The following is a 22,899-nucleotide window of genomic DNA, read 5'->3' as shown; positions in this document are numbered from 1 at the left end:
AAAAAAAAACTTATTGCCAAAATAAAAAAGATACATAAAATAATCGGCCCAGCTACTATTGCTGGGTAACCATATATATATCAAAAGCAACGTATTCAGCATTAATATAAATATCATTCACTCAATCGTAAACAACAACAATAACATTAGAGTCTTAATCTCAAAATGATTTGTGGTTGGCTGACATGAATCATTCTTTAGCACGCCTCAAAATGCGAAAAAAAATAGAAAATGAAAATTGAAAAATAAAAGAGGAGTGAAATATAATACAAAAGCTAGATATTATTTTTTTACAAAGTTTAATTTTTTGAAAACTCCGATTCTTGATAGTGGGTATTTTAAGACACATACTAAGTTTAGGAATGACAATAACGTTTAAAAAATAAATAAGGGGCACTACGTAAAATTCGAAAAAAAATATAAGGGTATCTGTAACACCCCGGCGCAAACCTTGGGTCGAGGACACCCATTCACGGTAGATCGTCAGGCTATGTACATAACCCACAAATCAACACGGGTCATTTTCGCTGCATTTTGTCCTAACTAGGGGTGCTAACGAGTCGAGCAGAGCCATATCTTGGCTTTACTCGGCTTATACTTCTGAACCAAAACTCGCGCTCGAGCCTATCTCTAGTTTACTTGAGCTTGTTAAAAATGTGCTCGTTGTCAAGCTTGCGAACTTTAACGCGAACTCAATCCAAACTCGAGCTTATATATAATGGTTATTTTTTTGATTTTTTTTTCCTTCCGACATTTTCAATAACAAGGCTCAAAGTTAAATATAAAATATTTGGCAAGTCCGTGAGACATTTGATATATGTGATACAATGATATAATCATGATACAATTTTTTTATATATATAATATGAGCAATATCTTATATAATCAAACAAGCTCGAGCCGCTCACGAGTTTTTCGAGCCGAGTCAGCGTTTGCTTGGCTTGACTTGCTAAGCTCTCGGCGCGAGCCTGAGCTCGAACCGAGCTTTGATCGAGCCGATTTCGAGTTACTCGCGAGTTGTCTCGTCTCATTATCACCCTTAGTCCTCACTCATGTCTATCCCGTAAACCTTCTGAGGAGGTCACCCCACCCTAAGATTACTTTTAGCTAAGCACGCTTAACTAATTTGTGTGCATAAATAACCATAAAAGAAAGTGAAATTTGTTGATATAAATAGTAGCTTCAATCCCTTTTAAGCACTGGTTATTTAAGCTTATCAACGACTTTATTAACCTCACATAAACAATGTTTAACTATCACTTTCTCAAAAAGTGAAGGTTGAATATTTACCAAGCACATATCACATTACACGTTAACCGGTTAGGCAATGGTCTTATGAGAACGTTCAAGGTAATATCAACAATAGCGAACATAAATGATAATGTCCACAACTTCATTCAGTCCAGCTTAGTTCAAATCAGCTGAGTATCATTCGTTTATATTCAGTTCGTCGAGCTTATTTCATCGAAAAGAACAAGGCCCTATTTCATAGTTTGGGCTTATTGTAATTCCGCTAATCTCACGATAAGACCGTCTTGTATAACATTTGAGTAAGAACAACTCTTCTATAAGACCGTTCTATAGCATATGACTGGCCCAAAAGGAGAGAAGTCCAATTATAAAATATAATTTTATTTATATTTTAATTTTATTTTAACAACTCGACAGTTAATGATAAAAACTAACACATTTAAATATACAAGTTATCAATCTAAAATTTTTGGTTATCAAAATAAAATATTTTTATACAAATTTATCGAGTAATCTATTTGGACTTTTGATTAATGGGCTAGTCTTATGAGTAAAAGGGTCTTACACAACAATTTGTGTTTGAGTAAACTATGAATAACATTTGAATTGGACCCAACCCAAATAATCCACATACCCAAACAAATCCAGCCCAATTACCTCTCCCACTCCCATTTCCAAAACCAACATTTTCAAAAACTAACCTATTATTATCATCCCTCATTCCCTCTACTCTTCTACACTCTTCATTTTTCTACCTCCGCAGTTTCCCTAAAACCTCAAAAATCTCCATAACAATGGCGTCCATGCTACAACCACAGATCATCCTCTTAAAAGAAGGTACTGACACATCGCAAGGTAAAGCGCAACTAATTAGCAACATTAATGCTTGTTGCGCTGTCGCCGATGTCGTTCGTACTACACTTGGACCGCGTGGTATGGATAAACTTATTCATGACGCTAATGGTAATACCACGATTTCTAATGACGGTGCTACTATTATGAAGTTGCTTGATATTGTTCATGCTGGTGCTAAGATCCTTGTTGACATTGCTCGGTCTCAGGATTCTGAGGTATTTTTGCGATTTCTAGGGTTTTATGATTCCTGCGATTTCGGTTTTGATTTGATTTGAGTAGGTTTTAATTTGATTTGATCTGGTTGAATGTAACCCTAATTTTGCGAACTCGATTTCAGGCGTAAATCTTGTTAGTAATTTGCTAGATGTATGATTAAATACATATTATGTTGAGGTTTAGGTAGGATTAGTAGGGTGAGATTCATTTGTAAACCCAAATTTTGCGAGATGAAATATTTGTTATGTTGAGATTTAGGCAATATTAGCAGATTGAAACTCACGAGTTAGGGTTTTAACGAAATGTTGGATTTCGGGCGAATGTATGGTTGAGGTTGTTACTTTGCACAAGTACTGATTTAGTTAGGGTTTGTTGAGGTTGAGGTAGGATTTGTACAGTTAATTTTTTTTTAATGATTGTAACCGTAGTATGCGAAATGTTGGATTTCAGGCGTGAAAATTGTTGAGATTGTTATAAAGTACAACTACAAGTACTGATTTGCTAAATGTATGATCAAGGTTATATGTTGAGATTGAGGTAGGATTGGTAGACTGAGATTAATGAATCAATGCCTCAGATTGTTGCTCGTTTTCAGGATTCCTGCTGTATTTACACACTGATATTGTCAGGGTGTTAAATATTTAGGGTTATACTCATGTAATTTAGTTAGTTTTTGATTGATTTGGGTTGAGTAAGGGTTGTTGAGGTAGGATAGTGGAGTGATTTCGCTAATTTGTTAAACGTCGGATTTCAGGCATATATATTGTAAAGATTGTTGCTTTGGTTCAGTTTTTTGTATCATTAGCGTAGTACTAGTACTATTTAGCTAAATGTATGATCAAGCATATATAATGTTGAACTTGAGGTAGGATTAGTAGATTGAAATTCATGAAAGAAGCCCTATTTTGCTAAATGCTGGATTTCAGCCACGATCATTGTTGAGATTGTTACTTTGTACAAGTAGTACTTTGCTGAATGTATGATCAAGCCTATATTATGTTAAGTTTGAGGTTCGATTAGTTGATTGAAATTCATGATATCAAGTTATCAACCCTAAATTGCAAAATGTTGAATTTTAGGCGTAAACATTGATGAAATTGTATGCTTGTATTAATTTTTGTTTCGTTAGCCTATTACAAGTATTAATTTGCTAAATGTATGATGCAAGCATGTTTCAGTGTTGAGTATTTGTCAGTTCCAGGTAATATTTCGCCAGTAATAGTATGTAATGATATGTTTTGAATGTTTGATTGACTGGTTTGTGTTAGGATTGCGTGTGATTTATTCTGTGTATTGACTGTTTTAGTGCATTTTTGCACCTTTCTTTAGAAATGATTTGAAATATCTTATGTACTATATTGTATTACCTGCAGGTTGGCGATGGGACGACAACAGTGGTTCTGTTAGCTGGTGAATTCTTGAAGGAGGCAAAGCCTTTCGTTGAAGATGGTGTCCACCCACAAAACTTGATTCGAAGTTACCGATCTGCATCCCAATTGGTATGCAATTTTGCATTTTGATTTTTGCTTTTAATCTTTTCTGGTCATATGGCAAATCTAATGATTATTACAACTTGATTTGGGATCTGATATTTCTTTAGGCTATTGAGAAAGTTAAAGAGTTGGCTGTAAGCATTGAAGGGAAGAGCAAGGAAGAAAAGAAACGGTTATTATCAAAGTGTGCAGAGACAACACTAAGCTCAAAGCTTATTAGTGGAGAGAAAGAGTTCTTTGCAACCATGGTTGTTGATGCTGTTATGGCTGTTGGCGATGATGACAGGTTGAAGATGATTGGCATAAAAAAGGTACTTTTCTTTTGAGCATAGTGAGTTTTGACAGCTCTTAATTTTGCACTTTCGGTTTGAAAATTCTAGGTCACTGTTGTTCAGTTATGGAGCCACGTAGTGTAGCTTTGTTAGAACTTTCGATGATGTTATTTCTGTTATAGGGTGATCATTTGGCATTTCACTGATATTGCAGAAGCAATTGTGCTGCTTTTATCTACCTTAATTTTTTTGGTGCATACAACTTTTCAAATACAATGATTTTAAAATTTGAAAAATCTATTTATCTTGAAAATAGTGTCTTGATTGGAATTCGGATAACTATACTAGAATAAATTTGTATTGATTTTATTGTTTCTATTCGATATTCTGACTTTCAAAAGGGAATTTAAGGTGATTTGAATAGGGTTTGTAGGCGGATCACAAACCATTTATAGATAATACAAAGGTATAAAATGTCCTTGAAAATTACTGTGGGGAGTGGATTAGTGGAGAAACAAATGTGTTGCTGCCCCAAGAGTCCATTGTAGGAGAAGCATGCTTTCATATTTGTCTAGTTCTATGATTTTCTCAGGAAAGTCGTTTGCATTTTACGATAACGTATGGCGTTTCTCCCTCTTTCTTCCCTCTGTTTTAGGTGAAAAGGTCACTTCTTGGAGTACAACAGCTGCTAGAAAGCACTATTTGAGGACTAAGGATTAACCTTGTGTTGATGTTTGCTTTTGCTGCAGGTACCTGGAGGCACTATGCGAGATTCGTTCCTTGTTGATGGTGTGGCATTTAAGAAAACATTCTCATATGCTGGATTTGAGCAACAGCCTAAGATGTTTTCGAGTCCTAAGATTCTTCTGCTGAACATTGAATTGGAACTGAAATCTGAGAAAGAAAATGCTGAGATAAGGTAGATATCTTTGACATTTTATTTATGCTTGTTGATTCATATTTATTGTATGTGCTAATTTAACTATTTCAATTGTAGACTCACAGATCCATCAGAATATCAGTCAATTGTTGATGCTGAATGGAATATCATTTATGACAAACTGGAGAAATGCGTGCAGACTGGTGCCAAGATTGTTCTTTCACGTTTAGCAATTGGGGACCTTGGAACACAGGTAATGACTGATTCTAGAGTTGTGGTATACAAGGCAATTGTCGGTAATTAATTGATTCACTAATTGGTTTGGGTATTTTATCTGATTATGCCCATTGCTTTCACCTTGTCACTATAAAAGATGATTTATGAAGGTGTAATTGTATAACGTCTCAATGCTCCTAAACTTATTTCTGTTCTATAAATCAGATTAGGCATGGTTTCATACACAATTGATTCGAAGACCTTTATTTTACACGAGTTTGCAAGTTAGAATACCTTTATGTTTACATGAGTTTGCTAGTTGGTGGGATGTTTGTTTCTATGATTAATATCAATATCTGTGCGTGACTATTTTCATATTGTTCATCCATGCAGTATTTTGCTGATAGAGATATCTTTTGTGCTGGCCGTGTTGCTGAAGAAGATTTGCAGCGTGTTGCTGCCGCAACCGGTGGAACTGTTCAAACATCAGTTAACAACATAATTGAAGAGGTTTGATTTGTTTAATTGCTGGCTGCTGTTGATGTGCGTTTCAGATTTGACCTGCTTATATAATCTGAGTTAATTGTCATTAGGTCCTTGGCACATGCGAGGTTTTCGAGGAAAAACAAGTTGGAAATGAGAGATTCAATATCTTCAGTGGATGTCCATCTGGTCATACGGCCACCATCGTTCTTCGTGGGGGAGCTGATCAGGTGATCACTAGATCCTTCAGTCTGTTTTAAAGCCAAATTGATTTGGCAATAGGAGTTGGTTGTGAGAGTTTAGGGAGCCAAGTTTATCTTGATGACAATACTTTTGTGATATCTGTTAAATTTCAGTTCATTGAGGAAGCCGAGCGTAGTCTGCATGATGCTATTATGATAGTCAGAAGAGCTCTTAAGAACTCCACTGTTGTGGCTGGCGGAGGTGCCATCGATGTATGTTCTATATAAGACTTGTATTAAGCAGTAGTCCTTTCTTGGTATAATCTTCCATGTTTATGTATTTGTTCGGTTTTTTGCAGATGGAGATAAGTCGATACTTAAGACAGCATGCCAGGACTATAAAAGGAAAATCTCAGCTTTTTATTAATTCTTACGCGAAAGCTCTGGAGGTTGGTCATCATCTTTTTTCTGTAATTGGCTTTCTACATAAATTGATGTTCTACGTATGGAAGTATTGGTTTAGTAGGCTGATGGAGTATATAAAGGACATTAAGGGGTGGTGCGACCCATGCAAACGAAAAGAAACCAAGGGAGAACTGAGAAGATTAAGACCTCAAACTATCATATAAGTAGTCTTATTCATAAGTATAACTAAAAATGCAAGTTATTTAAATGAAGGTGCAGACCGCAGACTACAGAGTGTCATTATTTTTATCACATAAACTACGCAATTGATGATCCTTTTTTCTACTGGTTGTATGTGTCACATAATACTTTTCATTTACGTGGAATGCTGCACTGTATATCAGGTCATCCCAAGGCAGCTTTGTGACAATGCCGGGTTTGATGCTACAGATGTCCTGAACAAGTTGAGACAAAAGCACGCGCTGGCCTCTGGTATGATTATCTCTTTCCTTCTTCCAATGATTTTAACACAAATAGCAATGTTAGAATTGCGATATATGCTAAACCATCTGCTTCACTGTAGGCGAGGGTGCAAATTTTGGGGTGGATATTAACACTGGAGCAATTGCTGATTCATTCAACAACTTCGTTTGGGAGCCAGCAGTAGTTAAAGTATGTATCATTTTCGGAACGCACTTGATTTTTAAAGCAAACCGGAATATGTTTTTCTAATTGCTATAATTCCATATTTCTAATCTTTTGTCCTCCAGATAAATGCGATAAATGCAGCAACTGAGGCAGCTTGTCTTATCTTAAGCGTAGACGAAACGGTGAAAAACCCCAAGGTATAATTCTTTGACTTTTTTACTGGTTAATTATAGCTCTTGATGAAATAGCCAAATTGAATTGGTTGTAGATACGACCCTTTTCGTGTTAAAACACTTCACCTTTTATTTAGATGAATTTAGTAATGCTCATAACTCTTCTTCCCATGGTACTCCAATAATAGAGCACTTTTGGGTTTATATTAGCCCTATTTTTGGATAAGGGGATATAGAGGGAAGGGATAGATCCGATTCATGGTCGGAGGAGGGAAGGGTAAGATTTATTGTAAGAATAGAAGGAATACATTTCCCTCCTTTTATTAGACTCAACTCCAGTCAACTGATTTTCCTACCTCTTTATTAGACTCCGATCTCCATCCTTCCCATTCAGTTTCCCAATCCTTTTCTAGTATGTAAAACTTGGAAGGAAAATGGAACGTTCTCCTCTACCAAGTTCCTATTCAAACATAGTTCTTCTTAGACACTTCTTACGGTGTTGTGGCATCCCTTGGGTTTTGCCCAGAAAAAGACTAATTGAAAAAAAATATTCTGTACTGCAGTCAGAGAGTGCTCAAGGAGATGCAAGCGGTATGGGAGGAAGAGGACGAGGAGGAGGTGCTATGGGAGGCAGAGGACGGGGAATGAGAAGGCGATAAACTTTCACTAAAGGAATCTTTTTCAATCGCCTAGGAGGTGAATGAAGTTTTGATGGAGTGCTTCTCTTTTAATACCGTGTTCTAAAGAGCGGCACTAATTCCAGTACATCTTGCCAAGATGAAATATTAATTGCAGGTAGCTTGCGAAATTTGTACTTCCGAGATAGAATGGCTTTGAACATGTTCTTGCCTTGAACTTCGTCGATGTCTTGAATTAGCGGTTTTTTAGTGTGTAATCATGTCCAGAATGCATCATTTTCATGTGACATTGAGGTTTTGTTTAAATTTGATTTTTGTTCAGTTTTTTTCTCTTCTCGAAAAATCTTTATTTTGCCTTGACAGTCCGGGAAAATGCATTCTGCAGTTCTGATTTCTGATCAAACATTCTTCAAGGCAATGTACACCACAGTTGTTCATCATAACTCGTAACAGTCATAAGTCACAATTCTCAGTTATTTGCCAATCATTTTTTATTTTCTCGCGTGCATAAAATTACCGCATATAGTTCATTCAGTCGACGATAATAGTTATTGAAGACCATTTATTCCCACTGAGGTAAACATTTATTTCTTATATCACAAGCATTTCAGCAATGCAAAAGCCTCTCAAAACACAACAAAAACAAAGATGTACAATGACATTGTCGTTTATTCAATACTGAGGTTTATATTTTGATCAAGGAGATGGAGTGAGGTTTATATTTTGATCAAGGAGATGGAGTGGTGTAAGCTCTCGCACTTGCGACCTGAACTCAACCGGTCAGCTAGAACCTTAGTGACTCGAGCATAGTATTCATCCAACACATGCTCGCCGAACTGAGTCCCCATCATATACTTTGTTGTTGCAATCAGGGGAGCTGCTACATACTTAGCCCTTTCATTCACATCAATCTTCTCAGCTTCACTTATTTTCCCATAATAATTTCGCGGATCCTTTATAGGTAAATCCCAATCCACAGTGAAAATGCCATGCTTTTGAACATGGAAGGATCCTTCATCCACGATTACTTTCATCAGTTCTTCTGTTGTCGGAGGATAAAATGCCAGCTCGAATTCATCCAACTTCTTTCTATCAATCAATCCCTACAATACATCCAATGGTAAAAGTTACTCGTAAATCATTTGAGTCGGGTTAGTTTATATCTTGTCTCTCGGTTGTGTGTCAAGTCAGTTTGGGTACAATCCTCATTTGAGTCTATGACTGTATGGGGTTATATCAGGAAAGCTCTACGGTTCCATTTCAAGTTATTTAAGATCGAGTCATTCTCATATTGGATCATTTCGGATCTAGTCAATATAGGGTCAGTATAGCTCACTTCAGCTATATTTATGATTAAAATGTCAGCTAACCTAACTAGTAAAGTCATAAAGGGTGGTACTCATGATCCGAGTTTAAATCCCGTCAGTTTCATATGATAGAAGTATATTAAGTACCTCAGAAGCCATATCCCCAAAGGGAATGTTGAGAGCTTGTTTCATGAAGTAATCCTGAGGCCTGTAAGACTTGGTACTAGCCATTAAGTTAATGACCATACAACCTCCTGTAACAATCTCCTCTCCTCGCTGCTTCAAAAATGTCGTGAAATCTTCCTCAAATTGCTCTCTGTATGCTCCGTGAACCTCTGGTGGACTCGTATCAGCAATGTATATGTTTCCCTTGTTTATCGAACCCTCTCCCTTGGTAAGCAACCCCTTTGGCACCTATTGTCATTCACAGGCACAAATCATTCTATGTATCAAACAAATCAGAAAATAGTCGTGTTAAGACTCGTATTTGCATACGACACATCATTTTAGACCAAATCACGAAAATTCTCAGTAAGTAAAATAGCCGCTTTAACACACTAGTGGTTAACGATAGGGGTCATTTTTTTTTTTTTTTTTAAAAGGGAGTGAAAGGGCGATTTTGATACTGACGGAGTTTGAACCTAGGTTATGAATACCACCTCTCATAAGTCATAAGTCATGACTTTCCCAACTAAGCTAGTTAATATCTGCAGGTTCATAGATTTGTTTGATTGTCATATTGGTATTGTTATGTTTTATCTCCCCTTTCTGTACAAAATGGTCGGTCTTAGGGATGTTACTCGGTATAAGATTTATCGAGAACCATATCTCATTTAACGCATAGCACTACAAGAAATCACGGCAAGGGCGACTAAAGAAGGCGACTGATTTCAGTCGCCCTTATAAATTTAGTGACTTAGAACAGTCGCCCGCCCTTGGTAGCAAGGTTTAGTCGCATTTGGCGACGGGTGATAGTCGCCAAATTTGGCGACTGTATTTTTTTAAGCAGGCGACTAAAAACAGTCGCAGTTTGGCGACTGTTTTTAGTCGCCACGACCGCATAGATAGATATGAGTAATTAACAAACCTGAGAGAGCCAATGAGCACTTTGTGAGCAATGCACAAAATGAAGGAAATTGTCAGGAAAAATCCTGGTTAAGTAAGAACCAGGAGTGGCAGAGACGTAACATCGTCCAACATCGCCTTTTCGATCAACATCTAGCTTCTTATGAAAGCTAGCAAGGGATAAAGCAATTGTGTTGAAATCATTAGCAGGAAGATCATTCAGAAACACACTGATTTCTGGAATATCTTGGAAATTCATAGCCCTGTATGTTTTGTAGGTTATATCTATGACTTCTGGTATAACCATTAGAGTGTTAGGCCCTGAAGCACACCCTAATTCTCCTACCATTATGCATTTTGGTTGCATTGTTGCGTATAGTCGTTCGAGTGCTTCTTTTATTGTCGGAAATTCCTTTGATATCGACATTGCCTGTTAAGATTATATCGAATTGTCAAATAAAATGTTTCAGGAAAAAAACACGCGCGCACATACACATACTACATGCCTGCATATGACTAGCTTAGTTGGTAAAGTCATGAGCAATGGTAAACTAATAAACTACTAGTACTGACAAAAAGATTGTACATCAGATGTATTACCTCACATTTAATGACTTTTTGAGTTTTTGTGTAATTTTTTTTTGAGTTCTATAGAATTTATAAATTATATTTTAGTTTTACGATGTTATAAATCAAGTTTTTCCGAGCTTATAGGTAATTTTTTTGAGTTATAATGTAACTACTTTATAATAAAACTCAAAAACTATAACATCTGATGTACTACATCAGAAGTATAATCCACTTACTTGCTAGTACTCCGTATAACATAAACATACGTGTCATGTTATATATACAAATTTTATACTTCGTATTTTAATGTACAGAGTAATTATGTTATTTATGTATACTACTGTGACTGTGTGAGTAGGGTACGGTGTAACTGAACTCGGTGCCACCAAGTGACCAAAACACCGCGTTGTGTAAACTCACAACGTACTTATTCCGAACCAAAATTATTGCACGTACCTGAATTATTGAGTTACGAGCATAGCTATCTTGGTCAGTACCAGCTGCAGTATGGTTATTCTCAATCTTCATATTTCCTGAATTTGTATTTTTTTTTTTGATTTTTTGTTATACTTGTTCTTAATTGCTTGAATTATACAATAAACGAATAGCTAGTATTTATAGTTGGATAATTGGATTTCGTTATGATAAAAAAATTGTAAGATTTCATGTACGTGTATGTTCCTTAGTTTCTCGCGACAGTCACGAGTATTGTAGTAGGAATGCGCCATGCGGCATGCTTCTTGGCATGATTTTCTACGTACTGAAAATAGCCACCATTTTGCTTTAGAATTAGTTAATCCATTATTTATCACAAATTCTTTTTTAAGTCGGACATATTAGTCTTAAACAATAAAAAAAGTCAAATAGATGGATGAAATAAAAAACAGTATGCCAAGTAAATGGTAAACTTGTCTCATCTACTTATATGGGGTCGTATGACCCAAATATGATCATTTTAAGAGAGATCAGCTGGTTATTTATTAATTAGTAGCCCATTCGAGAATTTTTACCGTTGATTTGACGACGAATATGACCGTTTTAAGAGAGAACACTAATTATATCTATTTATTATTTATGAACGAAAAATTCTACCAACTATATAAAAAAGAAACTCCCCCAAATCCAAACCCATTTTTTTTAGGTATGTGCTACCATCAACAAATTAAAATATAATCCTCCCTCCAATTCTATATTATTCCATATTTCCTAAAACGGATTAGTCAGGTTTTCTTTCCCTTTCTATTTTTGTTAAACTTTTATTCTTATTTTATTTATCTATCTCTCCTATCACCAAACTCCACGCAACTCTTTTACTTCTATTTTATTTCTTACTTTAATATTTGTGGCCCACAATTCATTATTTAACTCCTAAATCCTAATCATTCATCTCTCTCTCCTATCACCCAACTCCTACATATGTCCTTTATTAATATAAGGAAAATGAGATGGCGCCACCGGGTGGTACTCAAATTGGGCGCCACCGGGGTATTATCGTAAGTTACATAGCTATTTTCATTTCCCTCAACTAAAATTAAAATTTCAAACTAATTAATAATAAAGGGTAATTTAGGAACTTAATCTTTTATAACTAATCATAATTAATAGTAAAACCAATCAGTTGAATTTTCCTAACTTTTTGCCCATTTTTGTGGAGATATTCGGAAGTTACAACAACCAACACGTTTGTTCAAGGAACACCTAGGCATGTTGCTAGCTAGTATGGAAATGATAGTACACACAGCTTTAGTTTGGTGGTGCTATACGTTTCTAGACAGAGTATTTAGTAGTGCCACGTTTCTAGACAGAGTTCTTGTGCGGGTGACCTTGGTGGTGGCAATTGCGGTTTCAGCCATGGCCATGGTGATGTGATGAAGTCACGGTTGTTTTGTGAAGAAGGCAACATGGTTACATGGTAGGGAATTGATAAGATAATAAACAACGAACCACACCGGCAAAGATTTGTGTAAATTGATTTGTTAAGGTCAAGCACTCAAGCTTGTGTCCATTCTACTTCGACTCGTCTTTCGGGAGATGTAAAAGTAGATGATGAACACAATACAACGATGAAGAAATGTAATGACCGATGAATTTAGTACTCATATAAATTAGGCTAAATAAATTGTTTTGATGTTAAAATTTTGATAAAATTTAGTATGGTTAATTAATTTTAATTGAATACATATGAATACATATAAAATTACGCATCTACCCTTAAATTTTTGGCGCAAGAACGAAAACTAATATATTATTTTTTTATTTTTATTTTTCTTTAATTATGGTGGCGCCGAGATTCGGTACCACCCGGTGGCGCCCTATCGCTATCCTTAATATAATACTCCTACTCTTAATCATTGTGCCCACATCAAAGGGGAAGGAAATAACGGATTAGAGGGAGTATTATGGAGTATCAAGATGAGACTCCCCAATTCAAAACCCATTTTTTTAGGGGTAATGGGAATTATTTTATGTACAAGTTTCTTTATTTTAAGATAGGTCAATCGACTCTTTCCAAGTCATATCGGTTAGACTCTTGAATTATTTGTTACTCCGTATTTGGTTTAAAGTGAATTAAAAGGCCTATTTTGATGTCGATGGAGCTAAAACCTAGATCATGAGTTCATGAGTCATGATTTTGCCAACTAACGTGATTGACATTTGCAATCGTGTATAATTAGTAAAACGGATTGTTATGCACAATTAAATCATGTCTGAAAAATCGAGCTAGACTTAAGGTGCTCAACAAACTAATTGAAAAATAAATTAAAAACGACTATAGTTAAGAAAAACTGATTAGGTCTCTCAATGTGTTGATGGATGGCGAATGTGAGACACTCAAGTACTCATTCGAGGCAAAAGTCGACCTTGAGAAGCATGAAAAGTCGAAACTCTCATCAAGAAAAATTCAACGTTCGAAATTTACCTTGGATTTGTTTGTAGATTGGGGTATGGATTAACAATTACATAGCAGCAGATGACTCGTGACGACTCCTATCCGATTTAAATAATATTAAAAAGAAAAGAGGATTGTTAGACACTGAAACATCACAAGCTTATTTCCGTCACAAGCAAAACTACTCGTTTATTTTTTGCACAACCTGTCTCGGTAAGGTACGGACTACAAGAAAAAGGATTACACATCTGTTGTATTACCTCAGACCTTTTTAGTTATTGAGTATACATGCATTTTTTCTGAGCATATTTGAATTTATATGTATAGTTTTTGAGCAATTCTTAACATTTGACGAATCTTTCTGTGCGTTTATGTAACTTTTTTTTTTTTTGGCAATTGTGTTCGTGCGGGCTATGTTCTATACAACTGGAATCCGTTGTCTACACAATATCAATGTAAAACCGTCTTACATAAGACTGACCATCTAAATCGATAAGGATGCATACAAAAGAACATTCCAAGTATCAGGAACACCAGCAACACACCAATGCAAGCAGTCTAAGCCTTTGTGATCGGGCCTATCGAAGCCCATAAGGTGTGCGTCGGGCCGTAGTTGGGACAATAATGAAATGTCCAAAAACAAAGCGGGCTTTTTCATTTGGGCCATTATGTTCTTCACTATCTCTATTCCCGGGCTCGGTTGGGCCAGGCTTTTTGAACCTTTCACCGGTCTTGTCTCACCTATGCAATTTTTTGCTTTGGGCTTACCAAATGAACTACCACTGTAAGATGGAAAATCAAATTACAAATTATCGTATAAGACGATTTTATTATAAAAATAAGTCATGAAAAAATAAGTCTTACTTGAAATGCGAAGTTGAGAACCCTTGAAAAAACACTTTGGTTTTAGAAGGATTAATCGTCAAGTCGACCCATTTCGCCCATGTTCCAAATGCGATTTTGAATGCCTCGTTTCGATTCATGTCTTTTACCATTGTCTTGTTTTTCAACTGAATGAAGTCCCATCTATAAATAAATATGGACTACAAGTAATTAGTACTAGAATACAAGTACAAATTATTGTTTAAGCCTGTCATTTTACTACTACGAGTAATTAGTACTAAAATAGAAGCACAAAGATAATAATAACGTTTCAACATAAAACGGTCATTTTTTGCCATAAAATATAAAACGTACGGTTGTCTGGGAGGTTTATAAGGCCACCAATTCCAGCTATTGAAGACCAACAAGTCATAATTCTTCCATTCATTACCAGCCTTAATGGAGTCCAACTTTAATACTTTGCCTACATTTTCTTCATCTATGTCCACCAAATATTGTTGCCATTCCATGCTTATTGTAAGGTTATACTCCTAATAATACAATAAATAAATAAAAGTCAATAAAGCAAATTATTGGCACAAATTTAATTAATAAAGAGGTATGATCATACAACAAAACATGATTAAAATGCAAATGACAATTAACTATAGCTTAATTGGTAACTAGTATAGTTCCCGTGCAATTGTACCGTTTTTTTAGATTAGGGTGCTAGAGATTATAACAATTAAATTTTTATTTAACGTCATTAGAAATTTAGTAATAAAAATAACTATTAATAATGTTTCATATTAAGAGTTGGAAAATAGAAACTTCAATAGTTTTTTAAATTTATAATATTATTGTATCACTGCATCCACTAAAAGAATATTAATTGATGACCTTGTTAGTACAATCAGATAAAATAAATGGATATATTGGAAAAATATTGTTGAGATTATATCACTAATTATGGTAAATATGAGTTTCAACTCTAATTTATCGTGACATATTCTCAACAAAATTTCTCTATTTAGATTATTATCATGTGCCCTAAGGGCACATTTTAGAAAAACCCATATAATAATCATAATTAGTTAGGAGTTTAAGTGAGTTTTTATTCAAAATAAATGATCGTACATTATAATAATGAGTAGATTGATGTTAGGGTTAGGCAAATAAAATCAAAGATTTTGTGCTAATATATAGGATTATTATTATTATTATTATTATTATTAAAGAGATTATACATTTATAAATTGTATATATAAATAAAAGGGGATAATAATGGAATCAATTAATGATCGAAGATCTATTGGAAATATATTTTTTATTGAGAAATTGCATGAATAATAATGAGATATAAAATGTCTATTTACACTAATAAATGAGTTGTAGTTTCCTAATCAACAAATAAGACCATACATCCAGATGTGTATGAGCATGGTACAAATTTAATTGAGCTTTTTAAATTTTTGAGTTACATTTTAATTTTTTAGGTGTCAAAATTAAAATCTAATTTAGCTTATACATATTAGTATATTACTTTTGAGTTTCATTATAATATTGAGTTTAAATTTTTTATAAAGGCACTCAAATCCTTTTCAATAAAGCTCGTAAAGTGTACATACAAGCTCAAATCCTATATTATAAAACTCTAAATATACTCTACTAATTGAATCTAATACAAATATTCACAATTAAGAAGTGTAAAACATTAAGAAATTCTAGTCAGACGGAAACCCAACTTAGTTTAGGAATAATTATTTACAATAGGAATCGTTTATTTAAGAAATTCTAGAGACGGCAGATCGGGGGATTCCGAAACCAGGTTTAGCTCAAAATCGTTTAACAACAATCAATTGAAGTTTCATTATCCTAATTAATCTAAGTCAAAAACATGCTCCATATATAATCCTTTATATATTTTCGAAACCTAATCTTCTCTCAATTTTACGTAAGACCACCGGAACCACCGCTGCACATCGATCTTGTCCGTCTTCTCTCGCCAAGTCATCAACTACTAGGTACTCTCATCTACATCTAAATCTACTCTGTATTTAGTTTATCTTTTATTCTGTATTTAGTTTATCTTTTTGTGGGACGTTTTAATTTGTTGCTTAGGATTATGGGGTTGCTTATGGTCAGGAGGACCCTAGTTATGTCAGGATGGGGCTCGGCCCCGGCCACACTATAAAAAATAAATGCTCGGGCGATTATAGTAGGCGAGTGAAATTAGTCGCCAAAATCAAATTGGCGACTGAAAACAGTTGCCAGGTCATGGTCTCAACGTCTAGTCGCTATATCTGTCACCAAATTGACATATTAGTCGCCAAATAGGGGCATTGGCGACTAGTCTTAGCATTCATAAAACTCTATGTAGACTTAAATAGTTGCCCCTACAAGAATTCTCGTCTCGGGCGACAATAATAGGCGACTGCTAGGACTAGTCGCAAATGCTCCTATTTGGCGACTAATATGTCAATTTGGCGACTGAAAACAGTTGCTAGGTCATGGTCCCAACGTCTAATCATCATATTAGACACGGGCGATTGATTTGAGTCGCCAAATAGGGGCATTGGCGACTAGTCTTAGCATCTCTACGTAGACTTAAATAGTTGCCACTACTAGAATTCTCGTCTCGGGCGACAATAATAAGCGTCATCAATGCCCCTATTTGGCGGACTAATATGTCAAATTGGCGACTGAAATCAGTCGCCGTGTCTAATAAGGCAACTAGACGTTGCGACCATGACCTAACAATTGATAAATTGATGGTAATTGACATTTTCTTGTTCCTTTGAAGCTATAAGACAATCAGTTAGCATGAAAGAGAAGAACAATTGTGTGGTCGCATCGATCATGGCAATGTGGGATCTGATATGCCATTATTTAGGCGATTGTCAAAACGGTTCTACTATCTCAAGCCTTCCAGATGAGATTATAATAAATATTTTAAGCAGGGTTTCTGCTGAGACTATTCTAGCATGCAGGGCAGTCTGCTCAGCATGGCATCACATAACTAATACTACTCAGTTTACTCAACTGCACCGGATCAGATCCAATAATCCTGTTATACTTGGACGAGTTTTTAACAGTAGTATCAGCTATAGTTCTCCGCGCTGGTTTTTCATTGGTAATTTCAGATTCTATAACGTCGAGATAACAGGATTGGAATCCGTAAGGCGAGCTTCCAAACCTCATGTTCAAGCTGTTTGTGATGGTTTAATTATTTTCAAACATTCCGTGAATTATACCGACTCCTATGTGATTTGCAATCCTATCACACGAGAAGAAGTCGAATTCCGTCTCCAAACTAATGATAATATATGCGGATTTTACTATCATAAGGTACATAAAAACTCATATAAGTTTACCTTTACTTTGTATTATCTTTCGTTCTCCCTTTTGTTTTTAGGATATTTTCTATGGTGTACCCCTCGTTTTTCGCAAAAAATCTTTGACCGACAATAATTCTCTGTTACGAGTTTAGAAAACGGTTATTTTTTTTCAAACCAATTATCTCGTCAAGGCCTTCAATTTGAAAAAAAAAAATCACCGCTTTTTGAACTCGTACCCGATAGTATGATTGGTCAAATTTTTTTGAACTAATAAACTTTGACTGACCATAAATCCCGACTACGAGTTAAGATGTCGGTGAATTTTTTTTTCAAATAGAAGACTTTTAAAGACAGTCAATTTGGAATAAAACGTTTATGGTATTCTGAACTTGTAGCCAAGTGTTATTGACGGTCAACTTTTTTTGCATGAAAAGAGGGGCATATCGTAGAAAATGAAAAAGTTGAGGGGTACACGAGAGAATATCCCTTTGTTTTTTATTTTTCCCTTTATTTTTTTCGCATTTTGAGATATATGCGTTCACCCATGGACGATTCTAAAGGATAGTGCATGTCAGCCCAGTGGTGGGGCGAGGGAGGAGGGGCTAGCAGGGGGCGCTCGCCCCGCTGACGTTTGGAAATTTCAAATTTTTAGCTATAATTTTCGAATTTTTCTGAGGTCTCTTGATAATATTACCATTTCGCCTTACTGACTTCAAATCCTGGCTCCGTCACTGTGTCAGTCGATCCCGGATCATTTTGGGATTAAGGCCCTGATGTTGATGTGGTTGTTGTTGTTGTTGTTGTTGTTTTTGTTGTAAGGTACAAAAGGAGTACGCACTACTTATTTATCAAAAGAACGATCAGTACGAGTATTCTATTTACGGTTTGACAAGTAAAGATCGGAGAACAATTTCTACCCGGGTTGAATTTAATCCGAATTGTTGCGGAGTTTCTACATGCGGAGCTCTATTTTGGATCATTTACGGCAGTAAATACCATAACAGTTTATCTGTTAATACCGAGAGCATACTAATGTTTAATTTGGAGACGGAAAAATTTACGGTGAAAGATCACCCAGCGGACAGATACAAACAGGCAGCGCGTAATCAATTAAAATTATTGGAAATTGACGGAAAATTAGGGTGTTGCGATGTTTACTCGAAATCCGTGCAAGTATGGATTTTGGAGGATGTCGAAAATTGGAAGTGGGCTAAGAGGTATGTGGTGGATCTTAACAGGATTTTAAATGAAAATTATGGTGATCGAAGTATCCCGCAGATTGCCAAAACTTGTGTTGTGGCTACACTGAACGGAGATTTGCTTCTATTTCGGGGTTTAGTCGGATTGTTGTGGTGGAATCGTCGACTGAATAAGGTTAGCAAGATGAATACTGGTACTTTAGACATGACGGATTTATCGATCGTGTGCGACGCGGTTTCCTTTACTAGTAGCTTAATTTCTCTTCGACAATCCAACATTCTTCCGTAAAGTGTTTTAATTAGTTGCATATCGTAAAAGATACTATTATCATACTTTGAAATACACGAACCAAGTTAAGTTTACTTGCGTTTTTTTGTTGATTAGATTTTAAAACACAAAGTTAAACAAACGAATGAGATGAATCAGTTATTTTATATCATAATTTGAATCAGGTATTTAATTATCAGGAAGTTAATTCTTGTGCGGATTGGCTACCTAACTTGGGTGTGGCACAGCATCATCAGTTGGCCTTGTCTAGTTCCGGCCTTGGTCTCTTGGCCTTGTCTAGTTACGACTCATTTAGCTTAGTTTTCGTTTAGTTTTTTTTTGTTTCTGTTATTTTGTTTTTATCCCTTTTTTTTTTTTTCGGTGTTCTCTGTATTTTATTTTGGGTTTTCACCCTACTTCTCTTCACAAAAAAAAAAAAAAAAAAAAAAAAAAAAAAAAAAAAAAATTGAAATACACGAACCCAAAACCAATTGACCCGATGTGTAACCTATAATAATAGAAGGAGATTATCCTTTTCGATATTTTTTGATAAAACTATAAAATTCGATATGTAAAACAAAATGTTAATAATGGGACTTACCGGAAACTCAAAGAAAAACTTGGGCGATTGATTAATGACGTTGTATTTTGCTTTAGGAACACGAGCATGAAGCATGCAAATTAGTGATTCCCATTGATTGAGGCCTAAGGAGTCCCCTACAAATAATATTTTCTTCCCTCTATACTTTCTTAAGAAAAGTTTCGCATTGAACCTGCACACAAATTCTTACTTAAAACCGTCTTATGGTAACACAACACCCACATAGCAATTAAAAAAAATTAATTATAAATAAAAGGGATCGTTTAATTCAGCATAGTACTCTGTAGTCCTTAAGACTTAAGGGCGTACGTTAAGTTGTTTCATTTTAACAAAAATAACAGAAAATCGAAACTCCAAAAGAATCATTAGCTAGCAAATCCCTCCTAAAAGGAGGAATCATTAGTTCTAAGCAACTTAACGTACGCTCTTAAGTCTTAAGGACAACAACTGTACTATTTTGAATTAAACGACCCCTTTTATAAAACTTACTTGGGTAAATTGCATCCGGTAGGCTGCCATCGATATTTGAGGTAGTCGGTATCAGGCCTACCGTTCTTTTGGCAATTAAATTGTTGTCTTGAAAATGAACATGCCGTTGAATTGTATAGCGGGTAATGACTATCGTACACCCAACTTCCCTCGAATATATTGCAATTACTCGTAACGTTACTTGCAATAACATTCGATTTATTATTAATCGTATAAAATATAAAAATCAACGAAAAAATTATCGAGTAATTATAAATTGACATACTTTGTTTTGTATCGACATGAAAATTGGACAAGTTTGATACTTTATATAGTATTACACTCGATAAATTATTTGTGCTGTATTTTAAGATAAGTCAATGTCTTTAAAACACGAAAATGATTAATACTCCCTCCTATCCACTCTTTTCTTCCCTATTTCCTAAAACGGATTATTTAGGTTTTCTTCCCCTTTCCTTTTTTAGAAAGTTTTTATTAATATTATACTCTTACCTCTTTCCACTCACCAAACCCCACTATATACTTTATTAATATTTAATTCTAATTATTCCTACCTCTCTCCAATAACCAAACCCCACCCATCACCTTTATTAATATTTAATCATAATTATTCATACCTCTCTCCAATTACCAAACCCCACTCATATATTTATCAATATTATACTCCCCACCTTAATCCCCGTGCCCACTTCAAAAGGGAAAAAAACCATGGATAGGAGGGAGTATATATTAATTTGTATAATTGTATCCATGTTCTTCATTCATCTCATGAGCAAATACGATCTGTACATACCAATTAAAAAAAGGTTTTAAATATAAGAACTAGCGTAGATATTATACTATTTGTACAGAGTGTACATGAACCAGCGACGACTCTAACAGTTGAGATAGTTAATTTTATATAACAGTTTTAAACAACAATTGGTCTCCCTTGTGACGGGTTATCATTTGTGACGGATATTTTGTGAGATAAAATGGTAACAAAATGGGTTAGTGGAGAAAGGGGACCACATGAATAGTGTTGCAGAGAGAGAAAAAGTGGGTACTTTGTGAGGTAAAATGGTATCCGTCTTCAGCTTGTGACGGATATGTCATGTCTTCAATGAGAATTTGTGTTTAAACAAAGATGGTAGAAATAATTATAACCATTACATGATAAATATAAATTTTTTAATGATTACACTTTCTCATAAATTGGACACATTTTTTCCGTCACAAATCGTGAACTCTTCACATAATTGATGCACATGCATAAAAAAATGCCTAAATAACCCACAAAAATTATTCACGCTTTGTGCTTGAAAGTCAAACTTTTGCTCACACGCATTCCGAAATCCAAATCATATTATATATAGTACGACATTCCATCGCAAGTTAGCTAGCAGCCGACATAATAAGAATTTTAAATCACGTCAAAAATATGGCCGAAAATTTTAAGATTAACGAAGATAGCGGCTGCGAGTTTATTTGTAAACCAAAAAAAAGTTGAAAACTGATCTCTAATACGATCAAAAATTTAAACTAAAATTCATTGTTTATTAATGCAATAATGCCTTTTGTAGATGTTTATAACATTATGATTAATAAACACAAAATGGTATATACAAATCTTATCTTTATTAATTCAGAAGACAATACTCAATCCAGGGCGTGCCACATCACTAATTCAGTTTTTTTTTTTTTTTTAAATACATGTTATGGTGGGGCCCGTTAGTGTGCAATGTATTTATTTCTTCAGAATCCGGCTATATAAACATGCGACAAATTCTGTCTTAGAAGAAATACTATGAAATAATTTTATACAATCCGAATAAATGAAATTAATGGCATATAAGAGGAATGAATTACAAATCGGAATAATTGAAACTAATTACAAATAAATGAATTACATAATTTAAAAAAATAATAATAATAATAAAATTACATAATTACGAGAAGGAATTACATTTAATTACGGGATTGAATTACATATAATGCGAATAAATTACATGCATAATTTTTAAAAACTAGATAGTACGATATATTTAAAAAAATACATATATCCTTTGTTATTTCCTCTTAAACCATTCCACGTGAACAAATATTTGTAACAAGTTTAAACATTAATTATGTAGATCGCTGATTTAGACCAACTAGATAAGTACAATAGAAATGTAAAAAAAAAAATACATCTAAAAACATTAATACCGGTCCAAATACATACCCGTGTAATTTTACACGGGTTTAAAACTAGTTCTTATTTTAGACGGCCTTAACTTAAGACGAGAAAAATGTCACTTTTTTATGATAAAGGGAACATTTAACGATAAAAGGTTTATCTGAAAATATTCTCATTTTTTTCGAAAAATAATCAAATACTCCCTCCAAGTTCCTTTTATGTTCCCCTTTCTTTTGTGCACAAAAAATAAGAATGGGAAGAATGAATAAAATAGTGTAAGTTGTGAAGTTTATAGAAGAGAGAAAATAATAAAGAATGAATAATGAATAAAGAATGAATAAAATAGTGGAATTTGTTGATTTTTATGAGAGAAAATAATAAAGAATTAATAAAACTTACAAAAAAAAAAAGAGGGAAGATAATCAAACTAGTGTGAAAAATGAGAGAGGAAAAATAATAGAAAATTGGAGGGAGTATTAT

At 34.6% G+C, this 22,899-nt stretch overlaps 4 protein-coding genes across 4 annotated transcripts; 2 read left to right on the top strand and 2 right to left on the bottom strand.

The window, feature by feature from the left end:
- Positions 1-1,947: 1,947 nt before the first annotated feature.
- Positions 1,948-8,038, top strand: LOC141647045 (T-complex protein 1 subunit eta). Its single transcript, XM_074455080.1, has 13 exons — positions 1,948-2,321; positions 3,696-3,821; positions 3,923-4,126; positions 4,837-5,006; positions 5,085-5,220; positions 5,577-5,693; positions 5,777-5,896; positions 6,023-6,121; positions 6,208-6,297; positions 6,658-6,745; positions 6,837-6,925; positions 7,024-7,098; positions 7,638-8,038. Exons 1-13 carry the CDS (start codon positions 2,046-2,048, stop codon positions 7,731-7,733), a joined length of 1,686 nt encoding a protein of 561 aa, XP_074311181.1. The 5' UTR covers positions 1,948-2,045; the 3' UTR covers positions 7,734-8,038.
- Positions 8,039-8,428: 390 nt separating this feature from the next.
- On the bottom strand, positions 8,429-11,182 carry LOC141648609 (putative methyltransferase TCM_000336). The gene is made up of 4 exons (XM_074457337.1): positions 11,111-11,182; positions 10,107-10,514; positions 9,167-9,433; positions 8,429-8,815 (listed from the first exon to the last, which is right to left on the bottom strand). The coding sequence occupies exons 1-4, from the start codon at positions 11,180-11,182 to the stop codon at positions 8,429-8,431; spliced, it is 1,134 nt and encodes a 377-aa protein (XP_074313438.1).
- A 2,734-nt stretch (positions 11,183-13,916) lies between these two features.
- Positions 13,917-20,524, bottom strand: LOC141648608 (protein trichome birefringence-like 41). The gene is made up of 5 exons (XM_074457336.1): positions 20,262-20,524; positions 19,773-19,944; positions 14,742-14,917; positions 14,409-14,570; positions 13,917-14,326 (listed from the first exon to the last, which is right to left on the bottom strand). Exons 1-5 carry the CDS (start codon positions 20,522-20,524, stop codon positions 14,029-14,031), a joined length of 1,071 nt encoding a protein of 356 aa, XP_074313437.1. The 3' UTR covers positions 13,917-14,028.
- LOC141647043 (putative F-box protein At5g38810) lies at positions 16,130-19,265 on the top strand. The gene is made up of 3 exons (XM_074455078.1): positions 16,130-16,390; positions 17,170-17,714; positions 18,524-19,265. The coding sequence occupies exons 2-3, from the start codon at positions 17,190-17,192 to the stop codon at positions 19,190-19,192; spliced, it is 1,194 nt and encodes a 397-aa protein (XP_074311179.1). The 5' UTR covers positions 16,130-16,390; positions 17,170-17,189; the 3' UTR covers positions 19,193-19,265.
- Positions 20,525-22,899: the final 2,375 nt, after the last annotated feature.

Source organism: Silene latifolia, chromosome 3 (assembly GCF_048544455.1).
Source record: "Silene latifolia isolate original U9 population chromosome 3, ASM4854445v1, whole genome shotgun sequence".
NCBI classification, from domain to species: domain Eukaryota; kingdom Viridiplantae; phylum Streptophyta; class Magnoliopsida; order Caryophyllales; family Caryophyllaceae; genus Silene; species Silene latifolia.
This window is presented reverse-complemented; position numbering and strand designations above follow the sequence as displayed.

Bases quoted from the DNA above. Each gene is read 5' to 3' on its own strand.
- LOC141648608 (XM_074457336.1), bottom strand. From the start codon at position 20,524: ATGTCAATTTATAATTACTCGATAATTTTTTCGTTGATTTTTATATTT. The intron at 14,571-14,741 runs GTACGTTTTATA...ATTTATTTATAG, and splicing joins TATAAACCTCCCAGACAACC to ATGGGACTTCATTCAGTTGA. The intron at 14,327-14,408 runs GTAAGACTTATT...TCCATCTTACAG, and splicing joins TTCTCAACTTCGCATTTCAA to TGGTAGTTCATTTGGTAAGC.
- LOC141647045 (XM_074455080.1), top strand. From the start codon at position 2,046: ATGGCGTCCATGCTACAACCACAGATCATCCTCTTAAAAGAAGGTACT. The intron at 5,007-5,084 runs GTAGATATCTTT...TTTCAATTGTAG, and splicing joins AAAGAAAATGCTGAGATAAG to ACTCACAGATCCATCAGAAT. The intron at 7,099-7,637 runs GTATAATTCTTT...TCTGTACTGCAG, and splicing joins AAACGGTGAAAAACCCCAAG to TCAGAGAGTGCTCAAGGAGA.
- LOC141647043 (XM_074455078.1), top strand. From the start codon at position 17,190: ATGAAAGAGAAGAACAATTGTGTGGTCGCATCGATCATGGCAATGTGG. The intron at 17,715-18,523 runs GTACATAAAAAC...TTTTGTTGTAAG, and splicing joins GCGGATTTTACTATCATAAG to GTACAAAAGGAGTACGCACT.
- LOC141648609 (XM_074457337.1), bottom strand. From the start codon at position 11,182: ATGAAGATTGAGAATAACCATACTGCAGCTGGTACTGACCAAGATAGC. The intron at 10,515-11,110 runs GTACGTGCAATA...TAATCTTAACAG, and splicing joins CTCGTAACTCAATAATTCAG to GCAATGTCGATATCAAAGGA. The intron at 8,816-9,166 runs GTACTTAATATA...GATGTATTGTAG, and splicing joins TTGGGGATATGGCTTCTGAG to GGATTGATTGATAGAAAGAA.